At 40.4% G+C, this 18,325-nt stretch overlaps 3 protein-coding genes across 3 annotated transcripts; all 3 read right to left on the bottom strand.

Moving 5' to 3' along the window:
* Positions 1–874: 874 nt before the first annotated feature.
* On the bottom strand, positions 875–15,606 carry LOC135666514 (ribonuclease 1-like). Its single transcript, XM_065178096.1, has 6 exons — positions 15,499–15,606; positions 4,959–5,101; positions 3,534–3,594; positions 1,659–1,798; positions 1,430–1,591; positions 875–1,327 (listed from the first exon to the last, which is right to left on the bottom strand). The coding sequence occupies exons 2-6, from the start codon at positions 5,013–5,015 to the stop codon at positions 1,016–1,018; spliced, it is 732 nt and encodes a 243-aa protein (XP_065034168.1). The 5' UTR covers positions 5,016–5,101; positions 15,499–15,606; the 3' UTR covers positions 875–1,015.
* Positions 12,558–13,837, bottom strand: LOC135666513 (probable nucleoredoxin 1-1). The gene is made up of 2 exons (XM_065178095.1): positions 13,408–13,837; positions 12,558–13,332 (listed from the first exon to the last, which is right to left on the bottom strand). The coding sequence occupies exons 1-2, from the start codon at positions 13,816–13,818 to the stop codon at positions 12,994–12,996; spliced, it is 750 nt and encodes a 249-aa protein (XP_065034167.1). The 5' UTR covers positions 13,819–13,837; the 3' UTR covers positions 12,558–12,993.
* LOC135666478 (probable nucleoredoxin 1-2) lies at positions 13,930–15,585 on the bottom strand. The gene is made up of 3 exons (XM_065178047.1): positions 15,499–15,585; positions 14,530–15,000; positions 13,930–14,436 (listed from the first exon to the last, which is right to left on the bottom strand). Exons 1-3 carry the CDS (start codon positions 15,583–15,585, stop codon positions 13,930–13,932), a joined length of 1,065 nt encoding a protein of 354 aa, XP_065034119.1.
* Positions 15,607–18,325: the final 2,719 nt, after the last annotated feature.

Raw genomic sequence — 18,325 nt, 5'->3', positions numbered from 1 at the left:
GAATAATCTTTTCCCTCTTTGTGTATCAAAATGAGTTCCTCATCAAAATACCAACTTGATATCCAAATGAAAATATCAACCAACACAGCATAAACAATAGAGCAAATAATCAATCACACAGTGAGACCAAATCTTTTTAACGTGGAAAACTCAATGTGGAAAAAACCACGGGACCGTAGTCCACCTCAAACTTCCACTATCAATAATAATGATAACAGGTTTACAGTAGGTCTTCTCTAGAATAACTAGAGGATCAGAATAACATCAAGAACATAGATCTTGGCTAGAATAGCATATCTTCATCACATAGGTGGATCTCCTCCAAAGAGAATTCTAGGTCTCACAAAGTAGATATAGTACCTTAGAGAGGGTAAACTGCAGATCAACACCATTAGGATTGTAGAGTTTGCTGCAAGGATTCCCCACATAAAATTTGGGCCGAAACTGACAACGTTTGACCACCGATCATCAAGTAGAAAACTCAGAAATCTTACTTTCTCTCTCTATTTCTCTCTCCTCTTTTCTCTGCATGTCGTCGCACGCAGCATGCTCTTACTCTCATCTCACCCTAATTTCGTTCTCTCTAATCCTCAATTAGTTGATTTGGGCTTATGGCCCAAATTGTCCAAACCCACATATGGACTGGACCCAACAAATGCAGCCCCATATAGCAAGATGGTTAAGCTCATCATCTTGTTATTGCATGAAATGCATCAAGATAGTAGCTGAAGCTGATTTAGTTTTAATGTGTTGCTCTTTCTTTAATCAAGTGAATGCTTCCATTGGTGTCTATTATGCTTAAAGAATCACACAAAGGGTATATTGGTTAATTTTACATGCAAAAACACAAGTCAATTGTTTTGGATGTCAATCATGATTTCTTATATTTGACATATCAGAAAATTGAGAAGCGAGGAAATACAATCTCAGCGGAAGTACATTTTCTTTTAATAGAAACTTTATAGTTGATAAATTCCTTTCCTAATTTGTTAATGCAGATATGAATCTGATACAACTATTGCTTCCCCGATTTTATGATGCACTGGATTGCTGGTTTATATCCTATTTCTCTTCTGAGATATTGGAAGACAAGCTTCGATTCATACTTGTTGTTATCAGGAAAAATACCTTCCGCCTTTAGCCAAGAGAGAATATCAACTTTTTTCTTGAGGTTGAGGGCTGCTGTGAAGTAAGAAAGTTGATCGAACGTGGAAAAGGAACACGTGCCATGCTTATCCCATTCATGTTGCCAGAACGAGTGGCCATCGCTACTGGGACAGCGAAAACTATGCCAGTGTTGAATCATCTCGCCAATCAAAGGGTCCATCTGCAATCGAAGACAAAGATAAAAAAAAACGATGAACGACTCACACTCTCATTTTGCAAGGTACTTTTACGATAGAATAGTCTGTGTTAGAGCCGAACATACCTTACGTCGGTTGTATTTAGAAGCTGACGGCATATTCTTGTCACAAGATGGAAACATTCCATTGCGAAAAGCGAGCCAAAGGCCATAGATGGTAAAAAAAATTTCTGGATATCCCGTACTCATAGGACAGCAACGGTTGACGTTGCAAAATGATCCGGGCCACTAGATATTTCAAATCAAACGATTAATATAGAGAAGAACAACAAGATAGAAAAAAAATTAGACTTACCTGAAGAACCAATAATTGGACGTAGCAGTGGTGGAGAAAACCAGCAAGAAAGCAGTGGTGGAGAAAACCAGCAAAAAAGGGAGGACAAGTGATGTCATGCTTCAGCGAGTTAGGCTTCTGGGCACGTCGGAAGGCTTCTCCTTTTTTGTATGTGATCATCATAAGATTGCATAAATATTACTGGTTAACATGCCTGAGGTGAGTTTAATTAATTTTCTATAAGATAGATGCATAATTGAAAGAGAAAGAAGAAAAAAAATAACTTAGGTTGGATTTAATTATCTATAATTATCTATAGATCATATGCATGTGCTGCAGAGCGAAGATGGTAGCTCTGAAGTACATGTTTCTTTCTATGCAGTGAGAGATATTCTTCAGCAGAGGGAAAATAGTCATCTCTCCTAGAAATAGAGAAAGACAGTTGGCTTTGAATCATCAAAGATTGAACTCCTGCAGGAGCTGCTCCATGAGAAGAGAAGCTTTGATCGTTTGGACCGTGCCACTTGACTATTGCTGTCATGCTCCATGAGAAGAGAAGCTTTGATTGTTTGGACCATGCCACTTGACTATTGCTGTCCTCTACATCTGCAATAGAGCCTCACAAAGAAGAATTATCATCATTCATGATGAGAGCTTTCTTCGATGCATAGCCAATCTTTATCTCATTGTTCGCTCTTGAGTTACAGTAAGGTCGATTCCAAACTAGAATTTGATGGTTTCATCAAACCTTTGACACAAAGCTTGATCTTTGATCAATCCTGTTGAAGAAGCCAGGCTCGACTACAATATAAACCCCTAATGCAAGGAAATGAATTGTGCCCTATGTTGCCTCTCTAGTTAGCATAGCTGTTCTGGTTAGGTAAAAGATTGCTAGAAAAAATTGATGAGAGAGACCCACAAATGCTAAGAAATACGTGTAAATTCTAAAGATCTAAATGGACACTATGGATATGTATTCCATAGGTCTGTTTTATGTGAAAGTTCCAATTAGTAGCCCCCCACATAGTTTGTGTGTTTCAATTAATTGGGTTTTGTTGCTAGATTAAATTTCATAAGGTGTGTTGCTAGACTAAAAGTCTACCCAGCATGACTAAATGGACACTATGGATATGTATTCCATAGGTCTGTTTTATGTGAAAGTTCCAATTAGTAGCCCCCCACATAGTTTTTGTGTGTTTCAATTAATTGGGTTTTGTTGCTAGATTAAATTTCATAAGGTGTGTTGCTAGACTAAAAGTCTACCCAGCATGACTGCAGCAAGCTTTGTTGCTGAAAGACAGATTGAGACATTCTAGAAACTAATATTCAATCAAGCTCAAATGATCAGAAGACAAAACCAACTATTGATGTATCCTAAATCAAGGAGAAGATTTTAGCATTGCAAAATATCTTGAGAAGAAACAAATAGATACATATGATCAATTCATACAATCACACCCAGCGCATGTGCAAAGACTAACATGCATAGCACAAACAGAAGAGACATTCAACTCATGTGATGCAGGAACAAACTTATGCTGATTTAAGCCAATTGTTTCATGTATAATAGTAAAAAGTACATTATCCACACAATAGGTGCAAACCATAACATTGTGAATATGATCCAACAGAAATTTTACTACAATGCAGCAATACATAATAAACACAATCAAAGATTTCATCGTGGGACCTAGCTGAGTGCAGGATAGAGTTTCTGAAAAATCTGATAAACCAAACTCGAGAAAGAATGAAAAGAACGCAATTGACAGGGAATCCAAATCCAATGGCGCAAATTTCAGAACCTAAAAGAGAATAGGGGATCGACAACAAATTGCAGCGTTTCTCCGTTCCCACAAAGAAACTACAAGGAGGAGGAGAAGAGAGAGATTGGCGTACCTCTAAAGGGCAGAAGATTGCACAAGGAGGAGAAGAGAGAGAGATCGACGTTCCTCCACGGCTGCTATCAGAACGAGCGAGGTACTTGTTACAGAGCTCATATATAAGGCTTGATTGCAGATCGGTTACAACCGATTATTGTCTTATAACTACTAAACATAACAGAAAAATAACTAGTAAACAAGCTGTTAAGACATATGTCACACATACTTTGGGAGGTTTCTTGTACTTCTCCATCGATAAGGTCTACATACTTCTCTTTAGGACAGCTGTTAAGACATTGGGCCATTAACGATCATGATGCAATTGGACGGTTTCTTCTAGGAAATATGGATGGTTGAAATGCTTAAAAATTTTTACTTAAAGTGGAGAGATCAACTATTATGACACTTAAAGTTGTAATGTGTATCAAGACATGGATTGACTGGCCTTTTCTAATTGGTTGGATTTGCTTGGATAACCAAATGACAAAACCATCTAATTGGTTGACCTATCAGTTTATGAAAATGAAAGGTGAACAATAATTTTCTATAAAGAGAGGCAAGGTCATTTTGAAATTTGAGTCCAATTCTAATTTCCTTTTATTTTTTTATTTCATGATTCACACAATTGACAGGAATTGAGTGTATATTTCCATGTCAACTGTGTGCCACATCCAATTTTTTGAATGCCTCTACTCAGTTTTGGAGGAAATATAAAAACTTCCAAACCAAAAACAGGCAGGGCAGCTTGTCCTCTTTGTAAGTCTAGAATTGAGAAGACAATCCTAAGTCTTTGCTCCTTTCTCATCTTCCTTTATCTAGTCTCTCTTGCACATCTTTGCAGTCTCCTCCATTGCTAGAACAGACCCTTTCTGTCCATCTACTTTTGGTAATTGGTATTGTAAAAGAACAACAAAAAATACTCCAATGTAGAAAGGTAATTCATATTTCTGAAGTTGATAGTGAATTGAAAGGTATACATATCTTATGCTCATGATATATTAAAACTCTGTAGCAACTTGTATTCTATTTGAAAAACAAAAAAAATGTATTATATTTGAACCTCAGTTCCGTTCCATTTAGTAATGCCTGAGATGGATTTTGTGCTACACTGTTTGTGGTATGTAGTATGTGGTATTTTGGTTTTTGTTCCGTAACACATTATTTGAGTAGTCCCCGAATCATGCAAATGTATTTGTTTGCTTGCAACAAATTTGGATTGCTAAAGCAAACAAAACAACGATGACACAACAAGATTGCCACCTTAAAAATTGCTAAAGCAGTTCTTGAAATGTATTTACTTTTCACAAGAAACATGCCTTCTGTTCCATGAACTAATAATGCCTTTCTGTACCATTAGGCTCCAAGAAAAGGCAATTCACAGGGCTTTATAGGCACCTAAATTAGGCGATAGTTACAACAAGTGTCAAGATAATCAGCATACCTCGCGATTGTCTGTGACCTTGAGGACCAACTTCCCGTCGCAATGCCTGTACTTCATGGCGTACTGTGACTTCTAGGTCGGAGAGCACCTCAATTGTGGGATCTGCCTTTCAACTATGAAATTACCTACCTGCTTGTTACATACTGTGCTTTATATTAGTAACAATGGTAGATTTACAAGTGAGCTAAATGCAATACATAATATGTCAATCTTCTGTCCCAAGAAATTTACATACATGAATATTGAAGCCAACACGTTGTCAGAAGAAATTTAGGATCAATTATGATGCTAAGAATTTAAGGGAGTCATTTACCATATTTGGTTATTCTAGAACATATCTACTTTTGTAGAAGGTTGAAACCATGAAAACCGAATTTCCTGTAACATCACATGATTCTTGTTGTGGTTGACACTAAGAAGCTATGCTCTAAAACTAAACATCACAAAAAATAAAGCAACATTTACTGAAAGAACAAGTATAGAACTATCAAGTCAAAAACAAGAAACTAAGAAAGAATGTTCAACATCATTTGACTCAACTTTTAAAAATGCTAGGGTTCATCAAATCAAACAAACATCACCTAGATACTTATTATGGAATCTCAATCTAGCATATTATATATTAGTTAAAAGACAACTACCAAGAAATTTATGACATAATACTTCCAATTCACTGACTAATTTCTCAGAGATTTCAGCTTAATTAGCCTTCTGTGCTTATAAAGATAGCTTGGTAAAACTTGAATCATCATTTACAAGCAAATATGATCACCAGTGGAACTGTCAAGTCAACAATTAAAATTATTGTATGGCAAAGCCCCTGGAAGATGCATAAGTTTAGAGACTAGTCTGCCTTTAAAAGTCACAAACAAAACTAAGCCATCTCTCACAAATTTGGACAGAAAACACGAAGCAAAACTATATAAATTATAATATCACAAACATGCAAAGAGAGGTAGTTGACCAGGATCCTATGTGGTAAACCACTGAGATCTTTAAGGCAAAAAGGACACCTACCAGACTTCTTCATAATAACCTGTATCTAATCAGAAACCTAAGCCAGTAGGCAGGATAATCATAATATCCCATTAGAGAAGCATCAATAAGTGGCATATAACTTTTCATTTATCGGTTTGAACAAAAACTAAAAATTACTTCAGATCACTACATTGATTTTGCCTTTCAACACAAAAAGATTATCACTGAATCCAATATAGAATAGTTTTTCTCTTTCTTTGTTTTATTCTTAATCAACTAGTTTAAAGGAGCAGATGTAAACTGACAAGTGATTTTATGGTCAAGGCATTGAGTCAATCAACTAATGATTTTTTTCCACCAAATCCAATGAATATTGTCAACACCTTCCTCATGGGAATCCAAGGACTTGAAAGGAGTCCAAGTTGATGAAGCTAGTTGCTAACAGTATGCTACTCTGAACAAAAAGTTACATCCATGATAAAGTAGCTACGCTTGTACACAAGCAAATAAAGAATGATATTTATGATAGAAGATCATTATAGCACTGAAAATCAAAATTAATGACCAAAAGAGACCATCTAATCTGGATCATTCAGGATGCACATATTAAGATAAAAAAAGATGTCATTCATGCTAGATACATCGAAGAACTAACAGGCATCCAGTTCAAAATTGACAATATGAATAAAAAGTCAGACAATATTAATTAGCTGGTTTTCTCCACCATTGCTTTCTTGCTGATTTCTCCACCACTATTGCGTCCAATTATGATTATTTTCACTTGGTTCTTCAGGTAAGTCTAATTTTTTTTCTATCTTGTTGTTCTTCTCTATATTGATCGTTTGATTTGAAACATCTAGTGGCCCAGATCATTTTGCAACGTCAACCGTTGCTGTCCTATGAGTACGGGGTATCCGGAAAAAATTTTTACCATCCATGACCTTTGGCCCGCTTTTCGCAATGGAATGTTTCCATCTTGTGACAAGAATATGCCGTCAGCTTCTAAATACAACCGACGTAAGGTATGTTCGGCTCTGACTCAGACTACTCTATCGTAAAGGTACCTTGCAAAATGAGAGTGTGAGTCGTTCATCATTTTTTTTTATCTTTGTCTTCGATTGCAGATGGACCCTTTGATTGGCGAGATGATTCAACACTGGCACAGTTTTCGCTGTCCCAGTAACGATGGCCACTCGTTCTGGCAACATGAATGGGATAAGCACGGCACATGTTCCTTATCTAGGTTCGATCAAGTTTCTTACTTCACAGCAGCCCTCAACCTCAAGAAAAAAGTTGATATTCTCTCTTGTCTAAAGGCGGAAGGTATTTTTCCTAATAACCGCATGTATGAAAAGAATCGTATCTTCGATATCCTCAGAAGGGACATAGGGTATAAACCAGCAATCCAGTGCAACAAAAAATCGGGGAAACAGCAGCTGTATCAGGTTCATATCTACGTCAACAAATTAGGAAAGCAATTTATCAACTATAAAGTTTCTATTAAAAGAAAATGTATTTCCCTGAGATTGTATTTCCTCGCTTCCCAATTTCCTGATATATCAAATATAAGAAATCATGGTTGACATCCAAAACAATTGAAATCATGTGTCAATTTAAATACTTCTCATTGGACAAGTAAATTAATTATCTTGTGCATTTACTTTGGTAGATCATCCATTCGTTTGTCTTCTGAGTGCATTGCATTTTGGAGTACATTAAAAGACTGAGTGCATTGCATTTTGGAGTACATTAAAAGAAACAAACATGACTACAGAACCGGTCCGATGCATTGCAGTTTTGAGTGCATTGTATTAACACCTTCTGAGTGCACCGCATCACGTATGAATATATTTACACATTGTAGCTATATCCAATCGGGAAGAGACGAGAGGATACACAATCATTACAGATACGTAGTTACGGAAGCACTGCTGATTTTTTCTCGTCTTTGTTGCCATGAATTATACATTCTTATTTTTTGGTCTTTGTGGCTCAAATATGTTTGTTGAATTGGTGTTGTTATTATGAAGCTTGATTGATCATATGGAGCAAATAAGAAAAGATTTTCATCATATTTTTACTGATATGACTGTCATAATGCCGCTACTTTCATTGCATCGAGCTCTTCCCATCAAAACACAAACACCATTGCATTACATATTCTTATTCTTATTCAGAATCTTCAGAAACCTCAGAATCTTCGGAATCTTTATAATCTTCAGAATCTTCGAAATCGTTGTAAACCTCTCCATCACACTCAGATCCTTTATCATGTTCTTCCTCTTCCGTTTTCTCCTCCTTCGGTGCACATTTGGGGTGGAGACCGAAACCGCACATGGAGCACAAGTAGCACCATCCACTTCCAATCTTGTGGCAGTCACGACACATATACAGGCCGCACAGGCAGCTCCACTCCAACTTCCCATGCTTGTGTTGCTCATGCTTCCTCTTCTCAGGCCATCCATTTGCCATCTCGTCTATCTTCTGGTCCAACTCCACGAATGCATGGCATTCCTTGTGCTAGTTCGACCTGTAGGACCAATGGCAACCAAGGAGGGGTAGAGGATATTGACTTGGAAAGTGCGTTTCAAAGATTTCTTCCTCTCATCACCGAACTGTCACGGACAAACTTCGAAACAGGATGTTTGGTGTAATGCTTATGAATGTCCGTGTCTTTTGGCATGTCCATGCCTTGTACAGCATGTAGAGGGGCGGCCGAAGGCTTGATAGTCCCATTTTTGTTGGGTTGGTGGCCTCTTTAGGCTTGTAAATAAAGCTTGTGTCATGTGGACACGCGCGAGAGCTTTTCGGTCTGTAATGGACCATTTTACCCTTTGTTGTGCAACTATTCAGAGCTTGTAAAGTCTGTTTGTAATTTGCATTGTCTATGAAGTGTTTTTCGGAGATGTTTGCTTGTGGATCCCGATTGAGGCGTTCTCTTTAACCTGTTCTCTCTTTTGTTGGTCCTAAGGGACGAGGGGGAGGCTTCGGGGAGGCTGACCTTTGCGGACGGACACGCAAGGGTGCCGCACGACTTAGGCAAAACCAGCTAAGTCCGTGACAGATGGTATCAGAGCGGGACAAGCACTCATAGAAACACTTGACATGCAAACGTGGGGGACCTAGCGGGGCTGCGTTGAGGGCAGTCAGCAACGCGCGACCGTTTGAGGGAAAACGGGCATGAAGATGTATGGAAAAGAGTTGCTCAGAGGAGCGGGCATCTAACATTGGCATTCAGAGGAATGGCCAACCCTTCGCGCAAGAGGCACCACGAGAACAAGCAAGCTTGGAAGAATGCGGAGCGCACAAAGGTTGGGATGGCTGAGTTTGAGCTACGGCTCAACGTTGACAACTATACTTGATGGTGCTCTAGGCAAGCGAGGCGCTTGGCAAGAATGAGACTATGCAAGGTGGAATGAGTTGCTCAACGACCAAAAGAGTTATGCAAAGCTCACAGAGGTGAGGGGAATTGCTAACTCGAAGAATTTGGTACTCATGCATGGGCTTGTATGCGGACGATGGAATGTTCGTGACCATCCCAAGGCGGCCGAGACTCGACGCCATGGAGCATTAAAAACTTTCTCTTCGACATGCGAAGGATACGTCCGGAGGAGGCTGAAGTGTGCAACGAGTTCAGCATGTTGCTAGGCCTTGAGGGGTGCAGCGGTGGCTGTATTGACGTGGAGGCGTAATCTAGCAAGTGCGTTTGCAGGAGGCAGAACAATGCACAGTTTGTTCAACAGATCGGAGTAGTCCAAGGGGATGGTGATCTCATAAACGAAGAGAGATGTTGCTCCAACGGGACAGTTATCCAGGAGGGATAAGTCTCGGCTCTCCAGAGGGAGAATCATGTGAGACGGACCTCACATGTTGAGGAGGAGTACCTCACAAACAACAACTCCACGAAGCTTAATGGATCGAGCAAGCAGCGAGGAGTTGTCGCATGATCTCGCTCGAGAGAATGCATTGGTGGATGCATTGCGAGATCAAGTGGGGGAGCGACCTGAAGCAACTTAAATGAAGGCACACTTAGAGTCGATATGGAGATCGGACTCGAAGGAGGGCTGACCCGTGGAATGGTGGGCGCGAGGGCCACCATCGACTCAATGCAAAAACGAGGAGCGGAGCAACTTGGGTGTAACTTGGCGAAGTACCCAAGCCGCATGAAGGGAGCCAGCAGAGAAGTTGGAACATGGAGCGGAGGCGCAGTGCTTTCCTTAGACAGAGGTCAAGGACATGAACTCTCGCAAAGGCAAGAGTAGAATCATGTTGTTCCATGGGTCCTTCTTTCTGACGGAGCGGACTCATCTTGCATGGTGCCAAAGATGAAGGGAGCTTCTAGGCACATGCACCTTATCTCGGAGGAGCATTTGATGGAGGAACTAAGGCGACTCAATTTGCGGAGGCGAAGTTGGGTTCAGAAGGCCTTAGCACGGGGCAAGAGGACGCAGAGGCGAGTACTCTTGAAGAATATGCCACAGTGTTGCCATTCAAGTTGCATGAAGGAAGCGGTGCGCAGCGGAGATTGTGCTGGTAGGGGCAGAGGCCCAGGATCCAGACAATGGTGCACAAACTACAGTGAAGTCGGTGGACTTCGGGAGCTACTAGGCGACGGACTGTCCTAGAGCGGTGCTTCATCTAGGTGTGACCCAAGAGTGGGTGGATGAAGGTCGATTGCCAAAGGAGCGAACAAAATCGAAGGTGGAAGGGACCCTGCAATGTATTGGCAAGAGGCCACACATGGAGGGTTCACAATTCGAGTTTATTCCACAAGGATCAGAATGCAATGGAGATGTCACCAGGAGGCGACATGGTGCAGTGGATCGTGGTGGAACAGTTCGTGGCAATGCGATACACACGGAAGTCCCGTAAGGGATGAGATCATATGGAGGTATGATCGGGAGTTACTGGAAGCTCCACTTCGGTGAACAACACAACGGCAAGAAGGGCTATGGATTCAAGGAGTGAAGGCCATGGTACCGCAGAGGCGGGTCTTCCGGGCGTGCACCGAATTTTGCATCGGATGAAAGCCTTGGTCATCAACATATGGGGGCTGTGTTCCACCAAGGGAGAAGTTCGAATGCAAGTACTAGTGAGTCCCAACGGAGGGACTTGATCATGCAGAGGTATGATCGAAGCAGCTGGAGAGTTGGACTGCTCCAAAGCTCATATTCGCTTAAGGGGGCCCGACAAGTCAGAGGACAAAGTCGAGTAAGCGAACGTTGCTACCAAGGAAGCTAAGGAGAACAGAATCGGTGCAAACCCTACAACGCGATGGCAGAGGCCATGCATGGGAGTTGCAGTCTGTCTTTCCATCGACCAAACAGTCTGCTTGGAGAACACAGAGGTGTTGAAGCAGGGGGTCGAAAGGGGCGAGGAAGCGACGACGAGTCCAGAGGGACTTAGCTACCCAAAAGCAAGCATCAGTTAGAATGGAGGTGGACTCAGAGGAGTGCCACGGAGACATATCTATTGATTGTGAGGAAAAGGGATTCAGAGGCGAGGCGACGGATAGTAGTGCCATGGGCATGGCAGCGCCATAGTACCGCAGAGGCGAGACTTCCGTGAAAGTCATTGATCCCTTGCTCTCATGGAGGGAGAGCGCTTGGTCGTGAAAGGGGCCGAGGAGGTGGAGCATGCAGAGGCAATCTCCAAGTACCGAGACAAGGCTGAAGGGCAGATGCCAAGAAACTTCGTAAGACCGGTGTCAACAAGTTTCTCATCAAGATAGCCGTAAGTGAAGGACTTCGGGTCATGCAAGAGTGCACGACCAAGGAACGAAGCAGGCAGTACGCGGTGCTGTACCTTTGCTACTCAGTGGAGTAGGCGGCAGGGTTGATGGAGAAGACGGTACAATCCCAGAGGCGACCTCATCTATCAGAGAATTACTCCAAGTTGGGGTGAAAACTTCCTGCATTCCAGAAGTTCAATGGCATTGAGAAGGTGAATCACAGTAGCTAACTCAACGCAAGGAGTGCAAACACTTCAAGTGCTTCAGAAGTGTGAGCAAAGAGCAGGCGAAGGCCAGTAACCAGCTCGATGCATAAAGTACAACCTCGAGGAGGCGGGCGAAGTCAAGTAACCTTTGCCTTCTCAACTCTCAAGAGAATGGGCGAAACCGAGTACCCCAGTTCTCTTATCTATCCAGCAGAGGAGGTCTGCACAAGTTCAAAGATCCTTAGAAGATAATGGAAGACAATAGTTGTCAAATCCTCACCAACGGTGATCAGTGCTACTGAGAGTAGATTATCCGCTTCATTTCCCAACGAAATGTCAATCGAAAACGGAAGTGATGCGAACCTACTTGGATGTGACAACTAATTGAAAGAAGAGTCAATGAGCAGATTTTGTGGAGGAAGGACCCAAAACTTTAGAAGTTTGCGAGACGATGCTCGTTAAAGCTCCAACAAGCATCCACCCAGTTCAAGCAGCATGTGGAATTTCTGAGAGACTGGCGTAGTAAGGATGGTCTTTTCCTTCATCTGGGGGATCCGCAGGAATCAACAAAGATCAACACAACTGAGCCAACCCCACACCAGAGTCAGAGTCATTGGTGAGTTGAAGCAGCATGGCGGATCAAAGGTTCGACTTCTTAAAAACAGCAGTGGAGAGCAGCTGGGAGCCAGGAGACGCATTGCAGCTGGAGCGGAAGATTGAAGACTCAGCAAAGGCGAAGAGTTGCAGTGTTCACAAAAGCTTCGACGAGGACGTCGAAGGGATAAGTGGGGGAGAATGTCACGGACAAACTTCGAAACAGGATGTTTGGTGTAATGCTTATGAATGTCCGTGTCTTTTGGCATGTCCATGCCTTGTACAACATGTAGAGGGGCGGCCGAAGGCTTGATAATCCCATTTTTGTTGGGTTGGTGGCCTCTTTAGGCTTGTGAATAAAGGTTGTGTCATGTGGACACGCGCGAGAGCTTTTCGATCTGTAATGGACCATTTTACCCATTGTTGTGCAACTATTCAGAGCTTGTAAAGTCTGTTTGTAATTTGCATTGTCTATGAAGTGTTTTTCGGAGATGTTTGCTTGTGGATCCCGATTGAGGCGTTCTCTTTAACCTGTTCTCTCTTTTGTTGATCCTAAGGGACGAGGGGGAGGCTTCGGGGAGGCTGACCTTTGCGGATGGACACGCAAGGGTGCCGCACGACTTAGGCAAAACCAGCTAAGTCCGTGACAGAACGACAGCGACAACCAAGGCATGCCGGAGAAGAACTCCTCAAAGGAATCCTGATCCTTGTCCATCGAGATGTTGACCACCTCGAAAGCACTGTCCATGCGCTTGATCTTGTGATATTCCTCGATCAGATGGGGAATAAATCCACGACATTTACCGGACCTGCGAATGGAGAAGAAGAGGAGGATGGTCTTGCCAACAAGCTCCTTCACCGGAACCTGTGAAGCACAATGATAAGAGATTAGCCATTGACAATGCCCATCTGTGGATTCATTATATGATCGATTCATTACCTTCAACCCTTCTTTCCCAATAACATAATCGAGGTCCCCAACAACAAGAAGAGATTCCAGTGTCTGTGCCATCTCTACCTCCTTGATCCTCTCTTCACTGAACGGGTAGGCATCGGCTCCATACATCTTCAACGAAGTTGCGGCGTTCTCTGTGATCGTTTGACCTGTAGGACCAACGACAACCAGGGTGTTGACGTAATGAGCTTCTAAAGTGTTCTCCAAAGATCTTATTCTCTCATCATCCACCGGCACCGCCAACCAAGGCATGCGTAAGAAGAACTCGAAAGCACCCGAATCCATATAGCCCATAGGGACGAAGATCACCTCGAAAGCACTATCCATGCACTTGATCTTGTGATATGCCTCGATCAGCTTGGGAAGAAATTTCTGGCAATGAAACGAATCACTCATTGCAAAGAAGAAGAGGATGGTCTTGCCAACAAGCTCCTTCACTGGAACCTGTCAAACACAATGATGAGGGCTTAGCCATTGACAATACCAAGCTGTGGATTCACTATATGCTCAATTCATTACCTTCAAGCCTTCTTTCCCAATGACATAATCGAGGTCCCCAGCAACAAGAAGAGATTCCAGTGTTTGTGCAGCCTTTGCCTTCTCTGGCAATAAATCCAGTTGCTCCTTAGAGAACGGGAATGCTTCCCATGCTAAAACTCCATACTTGGAGATGAGCCTATCGTAATTTTTAAGCATAATCTTCCCATCGGCACCAATCACAAGCACGATTGGTAAATGGAAGGGCCAGAGCTCAAAGTAGCGGACAAGCTTCTCACAACCCTCGTCTTCGAAAGGAATCGCGAGCCATGGCATGCTTGCCAGGCCTTGTTCATAGGATGATTTATTATCATCTAATGGCACCAGCACAACTTCGAAGCTCTCCCCGGCTTCCTTAAGCTTCCTATAGATTTCAGCCAGCACCAGAGTCAACTTATGGGGACCGTCGTATTTATCAGGAATATTAAACCAGAAGTAAAAGGCCACAATCTTTCCTTCGAGATCCGACACGGCAACCTGCTTCAATTTAGCATAGATTAGATGGTGGTAGTAAGCTGGTGGATCAAGAATGTAGTTTAATTCTCTTCCTACAAGGAGATCATCGATTACCTTGGATCCATCATTGGAGATCAAGTAGTCCCGGGACGGCGAAACCAACGGACTTCGAAGACTCTGTTCCTTCTTAGCAGCCGCCTCCAACTCGTAGAACCTGTTAACAGTAAATGGATACCCGTTTACACCATATTTTGCCACAGCTCGGAGACCTTCTTCGTTAACGACCATGCCAATAGCGGCATCATAGATGACAAGCTGAGCGGGATAATACTCCTCGAAACTGCCGAAATGATCATGTAGCCTTTCGCGTGTGTCGGAGTCCGCAAATGGGACTGCCAACCATGGCATATCTGAGAAGTACCTATTGAAGGTCTCCACGCATGAATCACATGACACGAAGACAATCTCGAAATCGCGGCCCTCCGAGGACAGCTGATTGTATACTTTGATCAGATCATCAGTGACGATTCTTTCGTAACAGATGTCCGACAAGACCAAACTTTTTCCCGTCAAGACTGCTGATGGCTACCTGAACAAATCACAGCTTGTTAGTGAGAAACTAAAGTTGCCATGCATTTTCCATACTTCAAATAGGGAAAGATTAGCATTTTAGCAATATGCAATTCGCCTCATCTTATCCTCCTCCTTTTCCTTCCCTCCTACGCCTCTCTTAATCTCTCATCCAAAACTCAACCCGTCAGGCTTTGATGCATCCTATTGCTTTATGTCCCTTACCACGGATCAAAAAATGCTCTCTCTCTGCTCTTGACGAAGACAGAGCATCCATTTGACATGGTGGAGATCTCAACGGCAAACAAAGACTGTCCGACGAGCATGGAAGACTAGTTGTTGCTTCGAACAAAATCTACTAAATCGAGGCTAGCTTAGATTGATAGGCAAATTCGACAAGTTTCTAAGTTTCTGTAGCAATAGATTGATAGGCAAGTCTCACAAGATCCTAACTTTCTAAGGTAAGCATGAAGCTCAACAATTATTAGTAATTGACGGAAGACTTTCGAGTACCTTCTCGCCATTGTTACGGATGAGAAAGTCCCTCTCCGTTCCGGAGAGAAGCGACACCACATTGTAATGCCACTTCTCCACTGCCATTTCTTCTCTCTGTGGCTAAATCCTTCTCTTCTTCTGTCACAAGCCAATTATCATAAATAAATCATCACTTGAAATCCATAATTACAGAGGAAAAAATTTCATTAAATTTAAAATTCATGTACTTACAATAATATAATTTATGAACTAAAGTTTCTTGGCCGTGCTAAAAAATCTTTCCTTTATTCAAGTAGGTTGATCTGAAAATAAATATAAAATAATATATATTACATATTTATATTTTCATATGATATGATAATAAATCAAATCTGCTTGAAACTCATATGTCAAATACAAATTTATGAACCATTATAAACAATAATAATTTTTATTTAATAAATAAAATTATATATCGATTATATACAATATATCTCGATCACATATATAATCGTAAACTAATATAAGCATACATTGAAAACCCGATGGTATACGATGGCGGATGAAGAGATATTTCTCCGGAGATGAGTATTATATTCTCTCAATAATAATTGAAAAAATTCATCTCATACTCCCAACAACTGACAAAGTGATATCTTTTACCCGTTTAAATGGGAACAATGAATGGTGAAAATATCCAATCATCATATTTAATGCATAGCCAATCTTTATCTCATTGTTCTGGTTCTTGAGTTACAGTAAGGTCTATTCCAAACTAGAATTTGATGGTTTGATCAAACCTTTGACACAAAGCTTGATCTTTTATCAATCCTCTTGCAGAAGCCAGGCTTGACTACAATATAAACCCCTAATGCAAGGAAATGAATTGTGCCCTATGCTGCCTCTCTAATTAGCATAGCTGTTCTGGTCAGGTAAAAGATTGGTAGAAAAAATTGATGAGAGACCGGAATCCAAATCTGATAAACCAAACTCGAGAAAGAACGAAAAGAACGCAATTGACAGGGAATCCAAATCCAATGGCGCAAATTTCATCCCCTAAAAGAGAATAGGGGATCGACAACAAAAATAACAACAAATTGCAACGTTTCTCCGCCAGAATCCAGAATTCCCACAGACCTACCTACGTTACCATTGGCAGTCTTTAGTGGCCCTGAGGATAAATCATCTCGTACAGCGTTATAAAAATCTTCGCAATAGAACAGTATAATCCTCCGTATCTTAACAGCATTTAGGAAAGAGTAGTTTTGACTGAAGTCTTCTTCTTCCATCGGTTGCTTTCGTTTGAGTACTGGATGTAATACAAGCTTAGATGTTGATTGGCTGGCGTCTTCTTCTTCCATCGGTTGCTTTCGTTTGAGTACTACGTTTGGATGTAATACAAGCTTAGATGTTGATTGGCTGGCGTTACAAATCCTACCTCTATTAACTATGGTTTCTCAAGCTAGTGCTTCTCTCCTTTTGAGATCAATAGCTAGGGTTGGTTTAAACAAGTGAGTGCCAAAAAGATCCACAAAAAATTTATCTCATGTCTTTAACATCTTTCATGTGGAAGTGACGTGCGTGCAAGCTGATGAGAAGAACGTGAATACTGTGTCAAGTGAACGAAAAAACCGGTTCAAAGATCATTATCGATATAATTTATCTCAAACCAAATGATCTCGAATAGTAAGAAAAAAATGATGAAATAGTGTCAATCTGTTCAAAATAAAGAATCAATAAAATTGTATTCATATAAAATATAAAAAACCAATTAATTCATTACATGAATGAAAATTTTAAAATAATGATTTTATCGATGACTCAAAAAGAAAAATTTTAAAAACACTATAATCTTTTATCACATTATTATATAAATTATGGGACTAGTAAGGACTCATACACACTGAAAAAAAGGATATCTTATTAATACCCATAAAAATCTAGATAGAAAATATTTAAATTATAGAATTCTTCATTTTTACCTTACAAACAAAAGAGATATTGATGACTGGACAGATATGTATATCAGTATCAAAATTAATAAAAATTTTAAGACTCATCAAAAAATTTTGTTTGATTGGATGGGAATATATCGAAATTATTCTTCAATATCAAATCTAGAACCTTTGTACTTCCCAAAATTTGTGTTACCTTTTGATGCATAGAAGATTAAACAGTAGATCATACCAATCAAATTACTTATTACTAATATTTAATATTAAAATAATATTAGTCAATATACATATATATATATATACATATATTTATATATGTATATATATACATATATATGTATATGTATATATATGTATATATACATATACATATATATATATATATATACATACATGTATATATATATACATATATATATACATATAAACACATATATGAGAAGAATTATCTACCATGCCACATTTCATATTGCAAGATTGGAACAAATTGAGAAATGAGGGAAGGGTAGAAAAATATACAAGAAAGGTCACCACAATTTTGATATAATTTCCTCAAGAATAAAGGGAAGACCCATCTTAAAACAAAAGATGAAAAGCTAACAATTCCTGAATTTATTTGAGAAAATGAGTAGATCTGCATAGACTTGCCCATCTAATCCTATCTGCATGTGCTTGTATAAATAAAGAAGCTCGTACTTGCCCATCTAATCCTATCTGCATGTGTTTGTATAAATAAAGAAGCACGAACTGAGATGAAAATCCACCATATAATTGCAAAAAATCTTCTGAATAAATTTTTATGTTGCCCACCTAAATCTTTTTGAAAAGTAGTTGATGCATATTACTAATATTAAAGACACTAAATTAACCAATTTTATAAAATAAAAATATTCATATATCGAGTAAATGAA

Source organism: Musa acuminata, unplaced genomic scaffold, assembly GCF_036884655.1.
Source record: "Musa acuminata AAA Group cultivar baxijiao unplaced genomic scaffold, Cavendish_Baxijiao_AAA HiC_scaffold_1104, whole genome shotgun sequence".
Lineage (NCBI taxonomy): Eukaryota > Viridiplantae > Streptophyta > Magnoliopsida > Zingiberales > Musaceae > Musa > Musa acuminata.
This window is presented reverse-complemented; position numbering and strand designations above follow the sequence as displayed.